A 16,571-nucleotide genomic window follows, 5' to 3' on the forward strand; every position below is an offset into this window, starting at 1 on the left:
GTTAACCCTCATTAGACCAGAGCAGAATCTGGAACAGGGAGACTTCCATGCAGCACCCTGGTGGCCTGCTGTGCTGAGGGCACCTACCCTCAGAGATAGACCTCTACTCATGCAGCCTTCCTGCTCACCCTCCCTCTCTCCCTGGGGTGTGCTCCGAACAGAACGTTTTTCTAGCAGGCTCAGGGATCATTGAACAGCCAGAGAACATTCCACCCAGCACTTGAAGCCCAGGGCCGTTCAGTTGACCATGGCTGGAGCTCAGTTAGGGGGAATATCTAGTGAACCAGGGTGGAGGCAGGACCCAGCTTGCCATCTGACCGAGTTCAGGAGCCGCCGGTTGGGTGTAGTGAGATGTGCCTTACTGACATGCAGTAGCCTGGGTGTCAGCCTTGTTTGCTGATGGTGCTGTGGGAGCAGTCCTGCCAGTTGGTGCAAAGGTATCACAAGCTTGTGTGTGGCTGGGCTGTTCCCATTGTTCCTCCCTGAACCACAGGCCTGGGCACATTTGTGCCTCTAACCCCAGCCCCCTGTCACCCAGCCATGGCTGGCAAGCCCCAGCAGAAAGGGACAAGAAGAGACAAAGATGACAAATCAACAAACAGAGCCCATGGGCATTTTTTTCCCCTGATGAATAGCTTAAGCTCCCTTGAGCCCCTTACCAAACAGATAGATTAGCTTTGTTTTCAGTGTCCTGTTTGCTTTTAAAAAGGAAATTGGGTTCTGCTTAAAGCCATGCCCCATGTTGCTTTTCCCACTTGATTGGATGCAGTTGAAGCCCCCTTGCCACTCTGAAGGGGAGCCGCATGGCCTGTGAGGTGCACATGGCAGAGCCCCCAGCCCCAGGGTTTGCTGTGTGCACATAGCACATGCTGGGGGAGAGAAGTGGGGTGCACCTTCCCACCAGCACCTCTAAGAGGCCACTGGTTCTCAGGCCAGGTGAAAAGGCTAAAAAGTTTAGGGATGGTGGGGGAAGGAAGGTGCAGCCCACCTCCATTCTGAGCAGGTCTGCTCTGAAGTTGCATTGACACAAGGGTAGCCCACGGTGGAGAGGATGGCTGGGCACCACGGATGAGCCTGCTGCCTCAGTGCCCCGTGCACCCCTCAGCGTGTCCCTCCCTCCTATGATGGGAGAGCTAAGAAGTGATCCCAGTAACCAGCAGTTGAGAAAGAAGGAGAGAAGCAGGAGCCACAGAGCTCAGCATGCCCTGTGAGGGGAAGGGACTGCTCCTTCCATTGTGTGGTGGTCCGGGCATACCCACATCCATGTCTGGGACAGCACAGCAGGTGACAGAGACCAGGTGAAAGGGCAAAAGCCAGGAGCACCAGATAAGTTAGGCCCCTGGGCTCCAGAAGCAACAGATCCCCAGACAGGAGATGCCTCTGGTGCTGAGAGGTCTGACTCAGCAAGACTGCTCCAGGCATGGGCTGAAAGTGTGGCAGGTTGGCCCCAGCAGCTCCCATGCTGGCTTTGCTGACTAGCCTTCTTGGGCTCCTAGGCTGGCCCCTGTGCTGGGGCTGCTGGGGCAGGGGGTAGGGCAGTATGTGCTTCACACCCCTCAGTGCTTCCCTATGGTAGGCATGTGGTTTAAAGAGCCCATCTCTTGACTCCTCTACCTGCAGATAACATTGCTCTTCCAGCAGCAACTACCTTCCTGTGAACCCAAGTGACAGGCTGGCCCTGAGACCTGTGGCACCTAACAGAAGTGCAGTGACCCAGGAGCCAGTCTTCAGCCTGTCCCTGTTCCCTCCCAAGCCTCCCCCTGTTGTATTTGCAGTTTTCTCTTTTGTTCTGGCCCTGCTCTCCCATGATCTTGTCTAATTACTGGACACAGATGTGTGAATAATTCAGCAGGACTTTCCTCACCCAGTTGGCTGTGGTGCCCATCTCCTGAGTTGCCCCAAGCTGTGCACAGGCGGCTTTGGAAGTGCCACTCACAGAGCATGGTTTCTCCTGAGTGTCTTCTCTTAAAGAAACTGTCTGTGTCATAGCCAGCTCTCAGGGTAGCCCTGACGCCTTGACCAGGGACCCAGAGCCGTGCCACTCCTGATGGTCTGGCTGGGGGACCGCATGTGTGACTTTCGGAGAGACCAGCTCACCTGACCTTACTCGGGAGCATGCAAGGCCCCTTCATGAATTACTCCAGAACTGGCACAGACAAAAACGAGACAGAAGGAAGTGTATTTGAAACATGATCATTTTTGTTAAGGGCAAAACTCAAGTCCAGCCTACAGCAACTTTGACCATCAGGATGTTGTGTTTTCTGTGGCAGAACATTTTTGCTTTGTTTTAACCAATTTCTTAGCAATGTGATTGGTCACAAAACCAGCTTCCATTGCATCCCTGCTAAGTGACAGAGAGAAGGGATAGAGAAAGGAAGTTTTAGGAGTCATGGTTTTGAAGGAAAGCAAAGTTCATCTCTGCACTTAAACTGCTTGGTCACAAGTATTTTAAAAAATGAATCCTAGGAAAATCCTAAAGGAAAACACACCAAATTGTCAACTTCAGCTAGCCAAGCTATTGATGATTCATTTTCTTTTTTGTGTTCCCATTTTTTTTTCTCGTTTTTAATAATGGCACATATTACTTTTATATCTAGAAGAAGTATTAAAAATACATTTCTGCTTTATGTAATTGAAGAAATTTCTCAAGTACTACTTTCCCCCCAGTAATACTTGTACGTATATGTACTTTTCTCATCTTTATAGATTGCATATGTTTTATCTCTGTTCATAGAAATACTGAGTTGGTGAGACACCACTATTTAGTCTTAGCAGATTTACCCATGTGCCTTCTCTTGAAGACTAACCCTTGGGAGGTCAGAATACTCTTTAGGGATTATGAAACATTCTAGGAGATGAAAATGTTTCCCTGTCCTGTGCCCCTCGCTGCAGCCCCTGCATAATCTAGAATACTAGATCCTGGCTTTGCAACTGCACCTTGCATTCATCCTTGGAGGTGAGGCTTGTCCAGGTCATCCCAAGGAACACGAGGTGACTGGGTTCTTCTTGTAGGTGCGGGAGCCAGCTCCGTAGTTTCCGCCAACTTTCCCAGCACCTCTGGCAGCAGCACCCTCTCTCCGTTCCAGCACGCCCACAAAGGTAAGGAGTTAGCTTCTGCAGCTAGCCAGCTGGAAATAAGGGGCTTGGATAAGAGCAAAAAGGAGGCTGGAAACAATGACGAGGAATAGTGGAGGAGCGGAAAGGTGGTCATGATCTCCACAAGGAGTGGAAGAGATCTCTCCATGGGTGTCCTGAGCCCCTTAGAAAATGCTGGCAAGAAAGGTACATCTCCGGGATGGCAGGGTGGTGCTCAGGGCACAGGCGGCCACACAGAGAGGAACCAGCTTCCTGGCTATGGCTGGGCTTGACAGCAACAGCCATTCTCTTGCTGGCTTTCAGATAAACCTGCTGAGTTCAACACTTTAATTTTGTTTCCAATAATTACATTGCACTCCCTATTCCCTTAGGGACGGAAACGCTTGAGGAGGGCAGAGGACCCCAAGGCCCATGTTTCTCTCAGATCAAGGCCTCATGCTGCCATCTGGCAGTTTTAATGCTGCCTATTATTTAAGCATATTTAGGGCCCCACTCTCAGTGAAGCTTGGGGGCCCTTCAAAATCCCACAGTCCATTCAGCATGCTAGCCTTGGCACTGCCCTCCAAACCTGACCTGTATATTCACAGAGCATCAAAGCAGGAAGACTTTGCTAAGATATATAAGTCTCATTTTCTCCAGGCCCCAAGTAGGGGGTGGGGAATAGCATACCACGGAGAATATTAGAGCATTTATATCATCCATACCTGGATCCAAATGATACTCCCCATGTGACAGCCTGAAGCCTGTCTTCCTGCAGACATACCCCACTGGGGAGGATGGGCAGCTGTGGAAACAGGCAGTGCTGAGGCTACAAACTCCAGTGCCTCTTCCTAAAGGGCTACCACCTCCCTTACATGGTCACCAGTGCTTTACATCTTATCCCTTTCCCATGGGAGTGGTGGGTAACCTGGATCCTGCCTCATTACTACAGGAATCTTGTGATTTCAGAGAATCAGAACAAGTGTCAGGGCATTGAATGTGTCAGCAGCAGGCATTATTGGGGAAATGAGTGAGAACTGTCCAGGGACAGGACCCCCATTGTGGAGGTGACAGAACAGGAAAAGGTGCAGCAGTGCCTGTGAGACCTTTGCCCTGAGACTCTGATTATTACATGCAATTGAAATTGCATGAGACACAGGATAGAGCCAAACCAAGAATAGAATTTCTAGCCCTCAGAGGTGACTTTTGCTTGGAAGAAACTTGGGTGGAACCATCTTCAGGACACTTGGCTCATGGGCCTCTTCCTCTCCACATCCCATCTGACCCAGGGCTCCCAAAGTAGACCACAGTCAAGCACCTCAGGAACAACCAGTGATCCCAAACTGTTAGGTTCCAGAGAAGTCTGGGTCAGCCTTAGTTAAGACCAGCCAGGGGAGCTCCGAGGCATTCCTGAAATGATTCCCAAAGAAAACCTGTATGGCTTGGGTCTCAGGCTAAGCAAGTCTTTTGGATTCCGAGGGTCCCTTGGAAGCATCTCTTGCCACAGGCACTGCCTTCTTCTCAGAGGGTGGGTCCTGCTGGACTGATGGGCTCTTGTAGGGAGTCCTGAGCCCTATGTTGCCCTCTCTCCCCACCTCCAGCAGAGCTCTCAGGCCAAGGGCACCTGGCCACAGCCCTGATCATTGCCATGTCCACCATCTTCATCATGGCTATAGCCATTGTCCTCATCATCATGTTCTACATCATGAAGACGAAGCCTTCAGCCCCAGGTGACTGCTCCCCAATGCCCCCACACCCACCCCACAATCCCTCACTCTTAGACTGCTGTGTCAGCTAACCCTGTCAGTGATCCAGGCTCCTCATACCCTTCCCTTTCTCCAAATAGCATGCTGCACCAGCCACCCGGTGAAGAGCGTGGAAGCCCAAGTGAGCAAGGAAGAGGAGAAGAAAGAGGCCCAAGGTCTGCAAACAGAGCCCCCATAGCATGGGTGTCCATATCCAGGGTAGAGGTTGTCTTCCCCACTCACCAGCCCAGCCTCATAGCCACTAGTGCTCCCATGCAATGTAGAACAGGGCTGTAGGAAAAGGTGTCAGTGCCCCCACATTGTGTTTGGCCCTGAAGGTAGTGTGGGTTAGACACCAGACAGGCCTGCTAAAGAGGAAATGAGAAGGAAAAGATGAGCTCAGAGTCTGGGGCCAACTCCAGCTCCCTTCTCCCACCGCCAATCTTTCCATTTACCTGCAGACAGTGTGGTGATTTTCTCTGAGAAGGACGAATTTGAGAAGCTGACTGCAGCTCCACCCAAGACTGCCAAGAGGTAAGTCAAACCCAGGTAGCCACTTGCCATGGGGTGGAGCAGCTCCTACCCCAAGGTGAGGTCAGCAGGAAGGGGAATTGGGTTGCCAGATGTGCAGAACACAGAGAAGCCTAGCCACTGGCTGGACGCTCCAGGGGGAGCAGAGCCTCAAGACTAGCAAGGCAGGTGAACACCAGGTCTCAGCCTCACCACCGACCTGCAGCAGGGGCCAGGTGGTGTGAGGGGCCTTGCTTCAGGGCCTTCCTCTTCTACATCCACCTTCTCTGTGTAGACCCAAAGCCTGTGAGTGCCCCCTTCTTCTCCAGCAGCCTATTGTGGCTAGCACTGACACTAACATCACTAGTGCTAAAGCCAGCACTGGTATTCCTAAACCCTGAACAGTGCTGGCAATGATGATGGCTAAGTGCCATCTGGCCACCAGGCACTGTGCTAAGTGTGAGAGCCCCAAGAGCTAGGTGCTAATAATATCCTTGATTGTGGGAAGCTAAGATATGGAAGCTGTCATGTGCCTAAGATCACACATCCAGGAGTGGCAGGGCTGGGGGCCAGTCCAGACCATCTGACTCCAGAGCCCAAGTTGTACAGGCTCCAGACCAACCACTAATGCTTGTGAAGTAAGGCCTCTTAAGGAAGAGGTTTGGCGTATTAAATATGTACCATATTTAGTACACATTAGCATGCAGAATCAGCCATGGCTTTAATGTCTAGGGCAGAGGGAAGTTAACTTTTCCTTTGCCCCTTAGATGGTCATTTGAACTTGGTCCTGATTAGATTCCAAAACCCCACCCCATAGTGTCAGTCCCCTGTTCAGCCTCCACCCACTTGGCCATTCCAAGACCCTGCCTACCCAAACGCCCATGTATTTGGGGCACAGAGGCCATGGGAGACCCCCAAACTAGTTTCAAGAAGAGCAGAGGGGCAATACCTCCTGTTCCGGCCTCCAGCCTGGTGGGTGAACTCTTGCAAAAACTTTCATTTGTAGGAATGATCATGAATCCACATGTTTCTGTAGAGCTTTGGCATTAATAAAGCACTTCTAAACGTGTTATCTCATTTGGAAAACTCCAACATTTCTCAAAACCTCTGACACAAGGGCAGGAGGCAGACTTAAATCATGAAATCTTTGCATGCTGGGAAGAAAAGAAGGAGTGTGTGTCCACTTTGGCAGGCCCTCAGATGGCAGGTATTTCCTGTGAGTGCCTTAGTTCCCACCGACCTCTTTAAGAACTCCAGGACATGCAGGGGCCATGCTGCAGGGTCTGGCTGTGCAGAGTGCCTCCCTAGGGACAAGTTTCTCCTTCACCCTCCAGTCTATCCAGGCCCATGTTATGGCAGCCTCTCCCCTTCTATTCTTCTGGCCTTTTCTCATTCTCAAAAGTAAGAAAAAAAGAATACTCAAAAGAGCAGAGATGTGTCCTATGACTTAAGTTTCATCTAAAGACTGAAGGAAATTTGGGGTATTTGGAAAAATATTTGGAAAAATAATATTTGTTTCATATGCAAATATCAAGTAAAACTTAAAATCCAACAATGGTGCTATAGAAAAGAAGGCACAGAGCTCCTGTCTCCTCTGCCTACTCTCAGCTCTTAGGGAAAGGACCTGGGGCAGTCAGTGGTCTCTGGGGACAACCATGCTTTTGTTCCCAGGCTGCTGTCAGGTGGAGACAAGAGCAGGCCAGCCAACTCCAAGTGAGTCCCTGAACCTACTGGGCTTTGCCTTCAGCCAGTCTCTACAGTTATGTTTGAGTGTGGGCTTCATTACTGTAACCCAGTAAAAAAAATTAATTCTTTGTAAGTCTTTAGCCAGACCACAGGAAGCTAGTAGGATGCCTTTAAAAAAGAATGTTGTTTTTCATGTATTTGGAATGATTTTGAGAGTTTAAGCTCCAACCCAAATGTGCCTAGGGCTGTGAACAGTGAGCAGTGGTGGAACATGGGCCCACCTGCCTTCCTGGGGGATTTCCTGGAGCCCCTCACCAGGCTTTCTATGACCCCTACCCACAATGCACACATTTCAGCTGGGTCAACCCCTAGTCAAGAGGGGGGTCCCCAGGAAGGCTCCATTCAGCGTTGTTGGGTTATTCCCGAGCTTGCACAGATTCAGTGCTGGCCACATAAACCTGTTTGCGTTGAAACACAAGGTTGAACTTGGCACTTACCTGCTTAAATATAGGAAGCTGTGATGTATTCAAGAAAGCTTGACTGAGCCGCCCCCCTCACTGATGGACCCCAGCCCTATGGGGCTCACAAGACACCTTGTGAGTCCTCTGACAGGACACCTGTAGGCCACCCTGCATCTGGGTCACTAGTTGGGAAAATAGCAGAGGACAAGGAGTTAAGAGTGGACATATCTCTCTCACTTCATGCCCAGGAGCTGCTTAGTAAAAGCATTGGGAACAAGTTCCTGTATCCCAGTTATCTCCCCACTGGGAGAACGTGTCAGGGCTGCAGTTAACACACACCCTCCTGTTTCCACAGTGAGAATGACGCGTCATCAGAGAATGAGCAGCTGCTAAGCCGGAGCATGGACAGTGATGAGGAGCCTGCCACTGACAAGCAGGGCTCCCCAGAGTTGTGCCTGTTGTCTCTGGTTCACCTGGCCCGGGAGAAGTCGGCCACCACCAAGTCAGCCGGGGTGAGGCCCTGGTGCTGCCGCACGCATGCTCACCATTCTCCAGCAGACCCACTGCAGGAACCTAGACAGAGTGGAAGGTTCAAAACGAGATAGTAAAAAAACAGGAAACTTATGTCTCTGTTACGTAGCTTTATAAAAGAAAATGAGAGATAATAAGCAAAAAGGGAAAAGTGAAATTATTTAGAATACCACAAGATAGGAAAAAAACCTTTGTAAATATGTTGGCATGTATCTAAGCAGATAAGTGTTATGTACATCTGTGTGAGAGTGGGTGGGTGTGGACATGTGAATACACACACACATAGTGTACACGCACACACACAAAATATGCATTTTTCATGTAAAATTGTACAAAAGGCTTGTCACCTAAATCAGGCCCCGTTGGAACGTGCCATGGCACAGTACATGGGCAAAGAAGCACAGCTCTGCTCAGGCTGCCTGAGTGTGTAGCATGTGGTTCATTGGCAGCCCCATTCAAACCTAGGTCAGCATGTTGCTAGGTAAAGTAGCTTAGCGTAAAAATATCCCTCCATTGGGAAGCCAGATCTGGCTTGCATCTGGACAGGGATGCCATGCTCTGGGCTACCCTGAGTTCAGGGACAACTGTAATGGCCACCCATCACTTGGAGGGACCCTGGAGGTCTGTGGAGTTGTTCTGAGAGGTATTGGCTCCTGTGAGGCATGGGACCTTTCAGTCAGGGCCTTTTCTGCACTGATCCAGCATGGGCCTTGTGTCCTTACCCCGAGCTGTGTGCTCTGGGAGAAGAGTCTGTGGATGGCTGCAGACATGGCCACAGCATCTCAGGCCACCGTTGGCCAGCTGGGGTCCTCACCACTCACTCTCCAACACAGACTGATGCCAGGTGTCTTGTGAGCCTGAATATTCAGTGGGAGCGGCAGCCCCCACCTCTGTGAGCACTGAACGTGCTTCAGGTGGAGACCTGAAGAAAACGCTTTCTCCCTGTGATTTCCTGATGAGATGTTCATGTGAGGGCACCATTCAGGATTTCTGACTAGAAGTCAGGGGAGAGCAGCTGCCAACACATCAATGGAGAATTTGCATCTTTGATGGCTACCACTTTCCCTTGTTGTGAAAATTAACATTCTCTTAACTTTTCCTATAGATTCAAAGTCGAAGGAAAAAGATATTGGATGTGTATGCCAATGTGTGTGGAGTTGTGGAAGGTAAGCATGGACTCACTGTTGGGGGACACTTAGCCCAGGTTTCTCCAAGGATCTTGCCCCAACCATCAGTATGGAGGAGGCAGCTCTGGTAGGAGTCCTGAGGCCCTATGAGGGCTGAGAAAGGCCGCCCACTCAAGTTTGCCATGTTTCTTATCCCAGTGGCTGGTGAACCCACTTCAGGTATGGAAGGACATGGGATTTGACATGGAACCATATAAAACGTTTACCTGGTACTCCCCACAGCCCTTTCCTTCAAAGGACAAGAAGATGACACCCAGCTCCAGGGAAGATCCTTTCTGGGGAACCATGAATTCAGGATGCCCTAGAGAACAGTGTCCTCCAGTGTCCCCAGATGCTGTCCCCACATTGGTGTTTTCAGTCACTTACCCAAAAATTAGCTGGCCTCGCCCTTTCCCTGTGTAATGGTCCCCCTCCACAAAGATGCTTCTGGAGCAAGCAAAGTCAGGCTGTCTCACAGAAAGTACACTCCAGGCATGAGCATCAGGACTAGGAATATAAGCATATTCAACCTGAAACCAGAATCCACACTCCCCACTTTTTTCCAATCCAGGCTCTAAATCACCTTTGTATTCACCCAGGAGACAAAACGCCTCATCACTGAGGTTAAGGAATGTTCCCACTTCATCAGGCCACTCAGTCCCGGTCTCGAAGGCATCCCTCCTTGGACTTCCAAGTCTGGCCCAGGTAGCAGGAGTGGAGCCTGGTGCTCTCTCATTTCTCTGCACAGGTGGAGACCAGCACACTAAGCTGCGGCAGGCTTGCTGGCTGGGTGCTCATTTGGCCAGAAATAAGTTCTAGGGACCAAGAACCCTACTCAGCTGCCTGCTGAAATGTGGCATCTCTTCTCCATAAATACACATGCCCCTGGGTCAGCCTGTGTGATAAGCCTGGCAAGGCCAGGGGACATCAGCTGCCCATGGAGAGCAGCATGGTGGAGTTATTCCCAGTGCCAGGGCTCTCCTCATGGCAGAAGGAAGGAACACAGAGCCCACTTCTTGGGGCACCTGAGTGGCTCAGTCAGTTAAGCATCCAATCCTTAATTGCCACTCAGGTCTTGATCTCAGGGTCATGAGTTCAAGCTCCCCACTGGGTTCCACACTGGGCATGAAGCCAACTTTAAAAACAAAAACAAACAAACAAAACCTTCTGTTTATGTCTTTCCTGTTCATAGTTGTCTTAAATATTTCCTCTATATATGTTTAGAACCACACACACACATACATCAGTTGCTTCAACTAGCAAACATAATTCAGAAAACCTAAAAGGAAAAGGAAAACTATTGTGGTTACCAATATTTTGCTTACTGTGCTCTTTATTGATGTTCCAAGGTCCCTTCTTTTAGCATTTCCTTTCTGTTTAGAGACTTCCTTTTGTCATTCTTTTAGGGTGGTTCTGTTGGTGACAAATTCTTAGTTCTCCTTCATCCTGAGAATGCCTTGATTTCCCCTTCACTCTTGAGAGGTATTTTCACTGGGCATGGGGCACTGTGTTGACAGTTCTTTCATTTCCATAGTTGAAAATACTGTGCCACATCCCTTTGGCCTCCTAGTTTCTGATGAGAAATCCATTACCATTCTAAATACTTTCCCCTGTAGGTAAGGTGTTTATTTTTCTTGCTACTTTCAAGATTCCTTTGTCTTTAGTTTCCATGAATTTCTGATGCATGTTGATATGAATTTCATTAGGTGTATCCTGTTTGGATTTTTCTCAGCTTCTTGAATCTGTAGGCTTATGTCTCTTTCCAAGTTTGGGGAATTTTCAACCATTATTTCTTTTTTTCATCCACACCCTGTTTCTCCTCTCCTAGGCCTCCATGACAAAAATGTGAGATATTTTGTTATAGCCCCACAGGTCCTTGGGGCTCTCTGTTTTTCAGTTTATTTTATATTTGTTGCTCAGATAAGTGATTTCTATTCTGTTATCCAGTTCACTAATTCTTTCCTCTGTCTATATTCTGCCATTGAGCATATCTACTTAGATTTTATCTCAATTATTGTATTTTTGCAGTTCTAACATTTCTACTTGGTTCTTTTTTATATTTTCTATCTTTCACTAAGGCTTCCTATTTTTTTCATTTGTTTCAAGCATGTATGTAATTATTTGTTGAAGCATTTTTATCATGGCTTCTATAACACCTTTGTCAGATAATTCTAACATCTCTGTTATCCCTGGTGTGTTGTCTATTTTTATTTGAGATTTTCCTAGCCACCAAAAACCACAGAGAATTTGGCTGACCCTACCTCAGCCCTTTTTGGAAATATTTTCAAAAATAAAATTAAGAACATTTGAGATCTTCCTAGTTCTTGGTATGACAAGTGGGTTTCTATTGAAACCTGGAGAGTTTTATGTCATGTTATGAGACTGTATCTTGTTTAAACCTTCTGTTGTATCTGGCTTCCTCTGATACTTCTATGGAGGTAAATACTCAGGTTCCTACTCAGCCTTCATTTACACCCAAGTAGGGGTCTCTTTTTGTTGATGGTAGAGGGGTGGGGTGGGAATCTGTTTCTCCAGGTGATCGCCACTGATACCATTGGGCTGGGAGGCTTGTTATCAGCTGATGATGATGAAGTCCAGGCTTTTGATCTTGCCTTCCCTGACACCTGGTGCAGTGTAACAGCCTATGGAAGGTGGACATCCAGGCTTTGCTTGCCTTGTGGGTGGGGCCACAGTTTTCTCTGTGGTGTTTGCCTGTAACAAAGCAGCTACTGTCTAAATGTTTTCTTGCTAAGCTTATTTTTTCCTAGTGCTTTAGTTAGAGAGAGCAGGCATCTGTAGGGACAATTTTGTTTGTTATTTTATGTATTTCTGGATTGCTGGACTCTTCAGCTCCATGTCTGGGATAATGATGCAAAAGACTCAGCACAATGTCATTGCTATAGTCCCAACTTCCCTACCAGTCTCACCATTTTCCAGAGTCTCTTTATGTTTGTTTTATACATAGTGTCTAGGGTTTTTCGCTTTATTTACTAGGAGGAATAGGGAAAAGCATGTCTACTCCAGCATCCAAAAGTAAAATACATCATTTTTTAAAAATGCTCCCAGGTAAGTCTAATAGTCAGGGAAGATTGAGAGCCATTGGACCACTCAGGTTGCAATAACTTAGTTCAGGTAGCACCAACTTTGGGCTGTCTTTGAAAGCACTTTTTATAAAGGTGACTGCTTTCTCCATAAAGGGACATAATATTGTCCTTTTGACTCCCTCCTCAGCCCAGCTCCATGTAAACCAGGGCAATCTAACTAAGGGTAGCCCATATTCAAGGCTTTGGTGACTGCTGACAGTGGTTTTGAGGGGATTATTGTAACAATCAATATGATGGCTATTTTCCTAGGAGGAAGGGACTGTTGTGGGGGTTTCACTACATAGTAAGGCTTCGTGTGGCTGGCAAAGTCCTGGGTGTAGTTCACCTCAAGATACGCACTTATTTTTATGGTTTTCTGTATCTGTGTTTTATTTTACAGTTTTCCTAAAGTTTTAAAAATAATTTTTAATGGTGTCAACATCATTAATGGCTTCTATTGACTGCCATGTGCAATGTCTGACTATGGCCATTTGTCTCTGCAGGTCTCAGCCCCACAGAGTTGCCATTTGACTGCCTTGAGAAGACAAGCCGAATGCTCAGCTCCACGTACAACTCCGAGAAGGCTGTTGTGAAAACATGGCGCCACCTTGCTGAGAGCTTTGGACTCAAGAGGGACGAGATTGGGGGCATGACAGATGGCATGCAGCTCTTTGATCGCATCAGCACAGCAGGCTATAGCATCCCAGAGTTGCTCACAAAACTGGTGCAGATTGAGAGGCTGGATGCTGTGGAGTCCTTGTGTGCAGACATACTGGAGTGGGCTGGGCTCGTGCCACCTGCTTCCCAGCCACCCACTACATCCTGAGGAGCCTGCCTGTGGGCTGTCCTCCCTGGGAGGCACCTGGGATGTGCCAAGAGCTCTGGAGCTGTGAGTGCTGCCGACAGACTGCCAAGATTCAGGCTTTTTCTGCTGTCATGAATTTTTGCCTTAGGCCATTCCAAGGAACAAGAAGAAATGAGGCCTGTCTTCCATTCTAACCAAAAATAAAAGATTAAAGCTGGGATAGTCCCAGCTACCCACCTGTACCTCACCAGGCAGGATGAATATTTATTCATCAATTCATTCAAGGGATGTTGTTGGGTACTCAGATGAACCAAACAACGTGGGGATGACAGAGATGAAGAATCTGGTCCCTGTTTTTAAGGAGTTTACAACCTCAGGAGAGACAGAAGACGTGTCTAACAAACCATTTTGCTAAAAGATATCAAACAGTCTGGATGAGGGGATACTAAGAAAACGTAATAGAAGTTCTGAGGGAGGGAGATGGCTCCTCACTGGGGTGATGAAGGAAGGCAGCATCATGAAGAAAGCAGCTTGAATGCCTGGTGAAATGGCTACAAAAGGCAGATGCCCCACTCCACGTAGTGTGTCAGGTTTGGTACAAGTCTGCTAATGTCCTAAGTGGCTGTTCTTAAGATCATCCATACTCCTACAGCCCTTCCAGTCACTAATGGAAGAGCTCACTCTGTAGCCTGCCTTCTGTCACTGATCTATAAGAAATGTGTTTTTCCAGTCAAGTAGACCTGTGTCCAGTCAGTGGCCAATTTCACCTATTGCCTGATTCCTGGACCTGGGATCCAGTGGTTTTGTATTACACATGAATTGCTTTCCACTCTCATCCACAGTCAGATTTGACCCTTTGTGGGCGGCAATGTTCAAGGACACAGTCCGTTTAAATTATGTGTCAGCCTGTTTTTGATTTAAACAGAAATGAGTGGTCAGCTATATGTGGAAAGAGAAATGGTGACTTCCTAGGAGTTCAGCCATGCATAACTGTAGATTTTAAGTGTCTGAGACTTGTTAATGAGCCTTGTGGCATGAGAGCTTCTGAGCCAGTCAAGGAAAATGGAACCTCACAGCACAGGGAGGGCCTGGGCTTGAAATCCAGGGACCTGTTTCTAGTTGTTCTAACTTGGGCCATTCTTCTCTCCTTCTTGGGCTTCAGTTTCTCTTCTGCAAAAGAGAGATGAGTCTGTGATTCTGTATTCAGGGAAAGTAAGGTTAGGTGGGCAACAGGAAAATGGACTTCAGGAAATCCTGGGCCTTCAAGGTGCACATTGAAGTGAACACAGGTGAATCATCAAGTAAAATGAGACTAGAAGCAGAAAAACTCAAAGTAACTATAATTGTAGAGATAAAGTAATAAACTGGCATTGTTCTTGGCAAATTCTCTTCCTATGCCTGCAGTTGCCAAGAGTATGGGAGCCAGGGTAGTGATCATACCAAGGGGTTAATTTAGAGTTCACTGCTGAGCTTCCTAATGACAGATTTGACTATAGTCATTACCAAATTAAAACCAGTCTCTGACTTACAAAGTGATGTTTTTAAAATTATAAGTCACATGACTGAGCAAATGCTTTGGGGAGAGGAAATCAGTCATACATTTAGAGCCAACAAGCAATTTCCCACCAATGAATGTAGAACATACTGTGATAGGATCATAATTAGGTCCTGAATATTTAATATCATCATTTGCTGTGTCTGTTTGCTGCTGTTTTTCAGAACCTATTTGGTATATCCTGCAAGCTAAATACTCCATGACAAAATTTAATTAGCCTTTTAATCTCTCTTTGAAATCCTATGGCACCCCTTTCTCCTGCTTTGTGATGATGATGATGATGAGAGTGTCCCCCTGAATCAGGCTGCAAATGTCACATGTGATGAGCATGCTGTTCCAGAGTGTCCCAAGAACAATATTTGCAGTGAAGGAACACAAGTAGCTGTTCCTGGACCCAGAGATTTGCCCCATTTCACATTTACAATGCTGGGGCCAGACATCTAGCCAGCATCATGCCATGTTTCAGTGATTCTCAACCTACCATTTTTAGGAAGCTAATCATTATAGAGCTAAACATTCGTTTGTCATTTACTTATTTGGACATAAATCCAAGAACAGTCTATTCTGATGAGCTTTAGCCTACATTATGGAATTCAAATCAATGAGACCATAATGATTATCACAGACCAGAGCAGGGACTTTCACCCTGACATTTTATATGGAGACAGTCATTATTTTGCTATACTTAAAAACTTTTAGGAAACACCTCAGGCTGGAGCTGTGGGCCTTAGCCAGTGAAGTCTTAATTGTCAATAGTTTTGTCTCATCCTGTATATATAACTTATTATATTTTACAGTTTCAATAAACTAATAAAAAGATTTACAGACTGCTACAATGTGAGTTCTTTCTGGGGGTGGAGGGAGGGAGGGGGTAGGTGAGTGGGAAAGTCTCTGATTGCTCTGTTTCTGGTTATTGCACGTGTAAAATGAGACCGTAGGATTGTGACCAGCCTAAATGAATTGCTTAAATTTTTATGGCCTAGGCCATGCACTCAAGAGAAGCAAACATTACAATGAGATTGTATAAAAACACACACACACCTGCTTTGCTTTCCAAGTTGCCATCACTGTATCACTTAACTACTACTGTGTAACAAACCATCACAAAATTCAATGGCCTAAAGTGACAATCAATTTATTATTGTAGTTCAGAGGTCAGTAAGGATCCCAGCTGACCTAAGTTGGGCTCGATTGGCTATGGCCCAGATGGGGCCTATGTCTGTTGGGAGGCTTTAACTGGACTCTCTGTGTTCCATTGTTCCCCATCCTTGTCCTCAAACCAACATTTAGCATAGGCCTGCCTCCATCATGACAATGACAGAAGTGCAATAGTAAGCAGACACACAAAGTTTCTTCAGGCCTACACCCAAAACTGGCACACCATCACTTCTAGCTCATTCTTTTGGCCAGAGCAAGTCATGTGGTCAACCCAGAGTCAAGGGTAGGAAAACAGGCCCCACTCTAACTCTGTGAACAATAAAGTCAACTCATGAAAGGCAAAATATTAGGGCAGACAATGTAAACATCTACAGGTATGTTCATCTCCTATGGCTGCTATAACAAATTACCACAAACCTAGTGGTTTAAAGCAACACAAATTTATTATTTTACAGTTTCAGAGAACTCCAAAGTTTTAACAGAGTTGTCTCCCTTGTGGAGACTATAGAATAAAATCTGTTTTCCTGCCTTTTCTAACTTCTAGAGTCTGTCTTTATTCCTTGGCTCATGGCTTCCTTCCATCTTCCAGGTGAACAATCCCATCTGTCTCCAACCTCTGCTTCCATTGTCACATTTCCTTCCCTGATACCCACCTGCTTCCCTTTCTTTTCCCTTGTGATCAAAGAGGACCCTTCCGGGTAATCCAGGATCATCTCTCCATTTCAAGATCCTTAATCATCTCTGCAAAGTCATTTGTCATGTAAGATCATGTATCACAAGTTCTAGGGCTCAGAGG

General features: G+C 47.0%; 1 protein-coding gene across 4 annotated transcripts in view; it reads left to right on the forward strand.

Moving 5' to 3' along the window:
- The window catches only part of EDAR (ectodysplasin A receptor), an 83,238-nt gene extending 67,827 nt beyond the window's left edge, over positions 1-15,411 (forward strand). Inside the window, exons 6-12 of one of the 4 annotated variants that reach the window (XM_039225308.1) lie at positions 3,013-3,099; positions 4,677-4,805; positions 4,922-4,996; positions 5,282-5,354; positions 7,833-7,989; positions 9,114-9,174; positions 12,761-15,411. In XM_039225308.1, the coding sequence (XP_039081239.1) occupies positions 3,013-3,099; positions 4,677-4,805; positions 4,922-4,996; positions 5,282-5,354; positions 7,833-7,989; positions 9,114-9,174; positions 12,761-13,083 (905 nt within the window). In that variant the 3' untranslated portion in view covers positions 13,084-15,411. The remainder of the gene's footprint in view (positions 1-3,012; positions 3,100-4,676; positions 4,806-4,921; positions 4,997-5,281; positions 5,355-7,832; positions 7,990-9,113; positions 9,175-12,760) is intronic. The other 3 variants (XM_039225309.1, XM_039225310.1, XM_039225311.1) reach the window with 3 other exon arrangements.
- The last annotated feature ends 1,160 nt before the right edge of the window (positions 15,412-16,571 follow it).

The sequence above is a fragment of the Hyaena hyaena genome, unplaced genomic scaffold (assembly GCF_003009895.1).
Source record: "Hyaena hyaena isolate Hyena2069 unplaced genomic scaffold, ASM300989v1 scaffold_2020, whole genome shotgun sequence".
Classification (NCBI taxonomy): domain Eukaryota; kingdom Metazoa; phylum Chordata; class Mammalia; order Carnivora; family Hyaenidae; genus Hyaena; species Hyaena hyaena.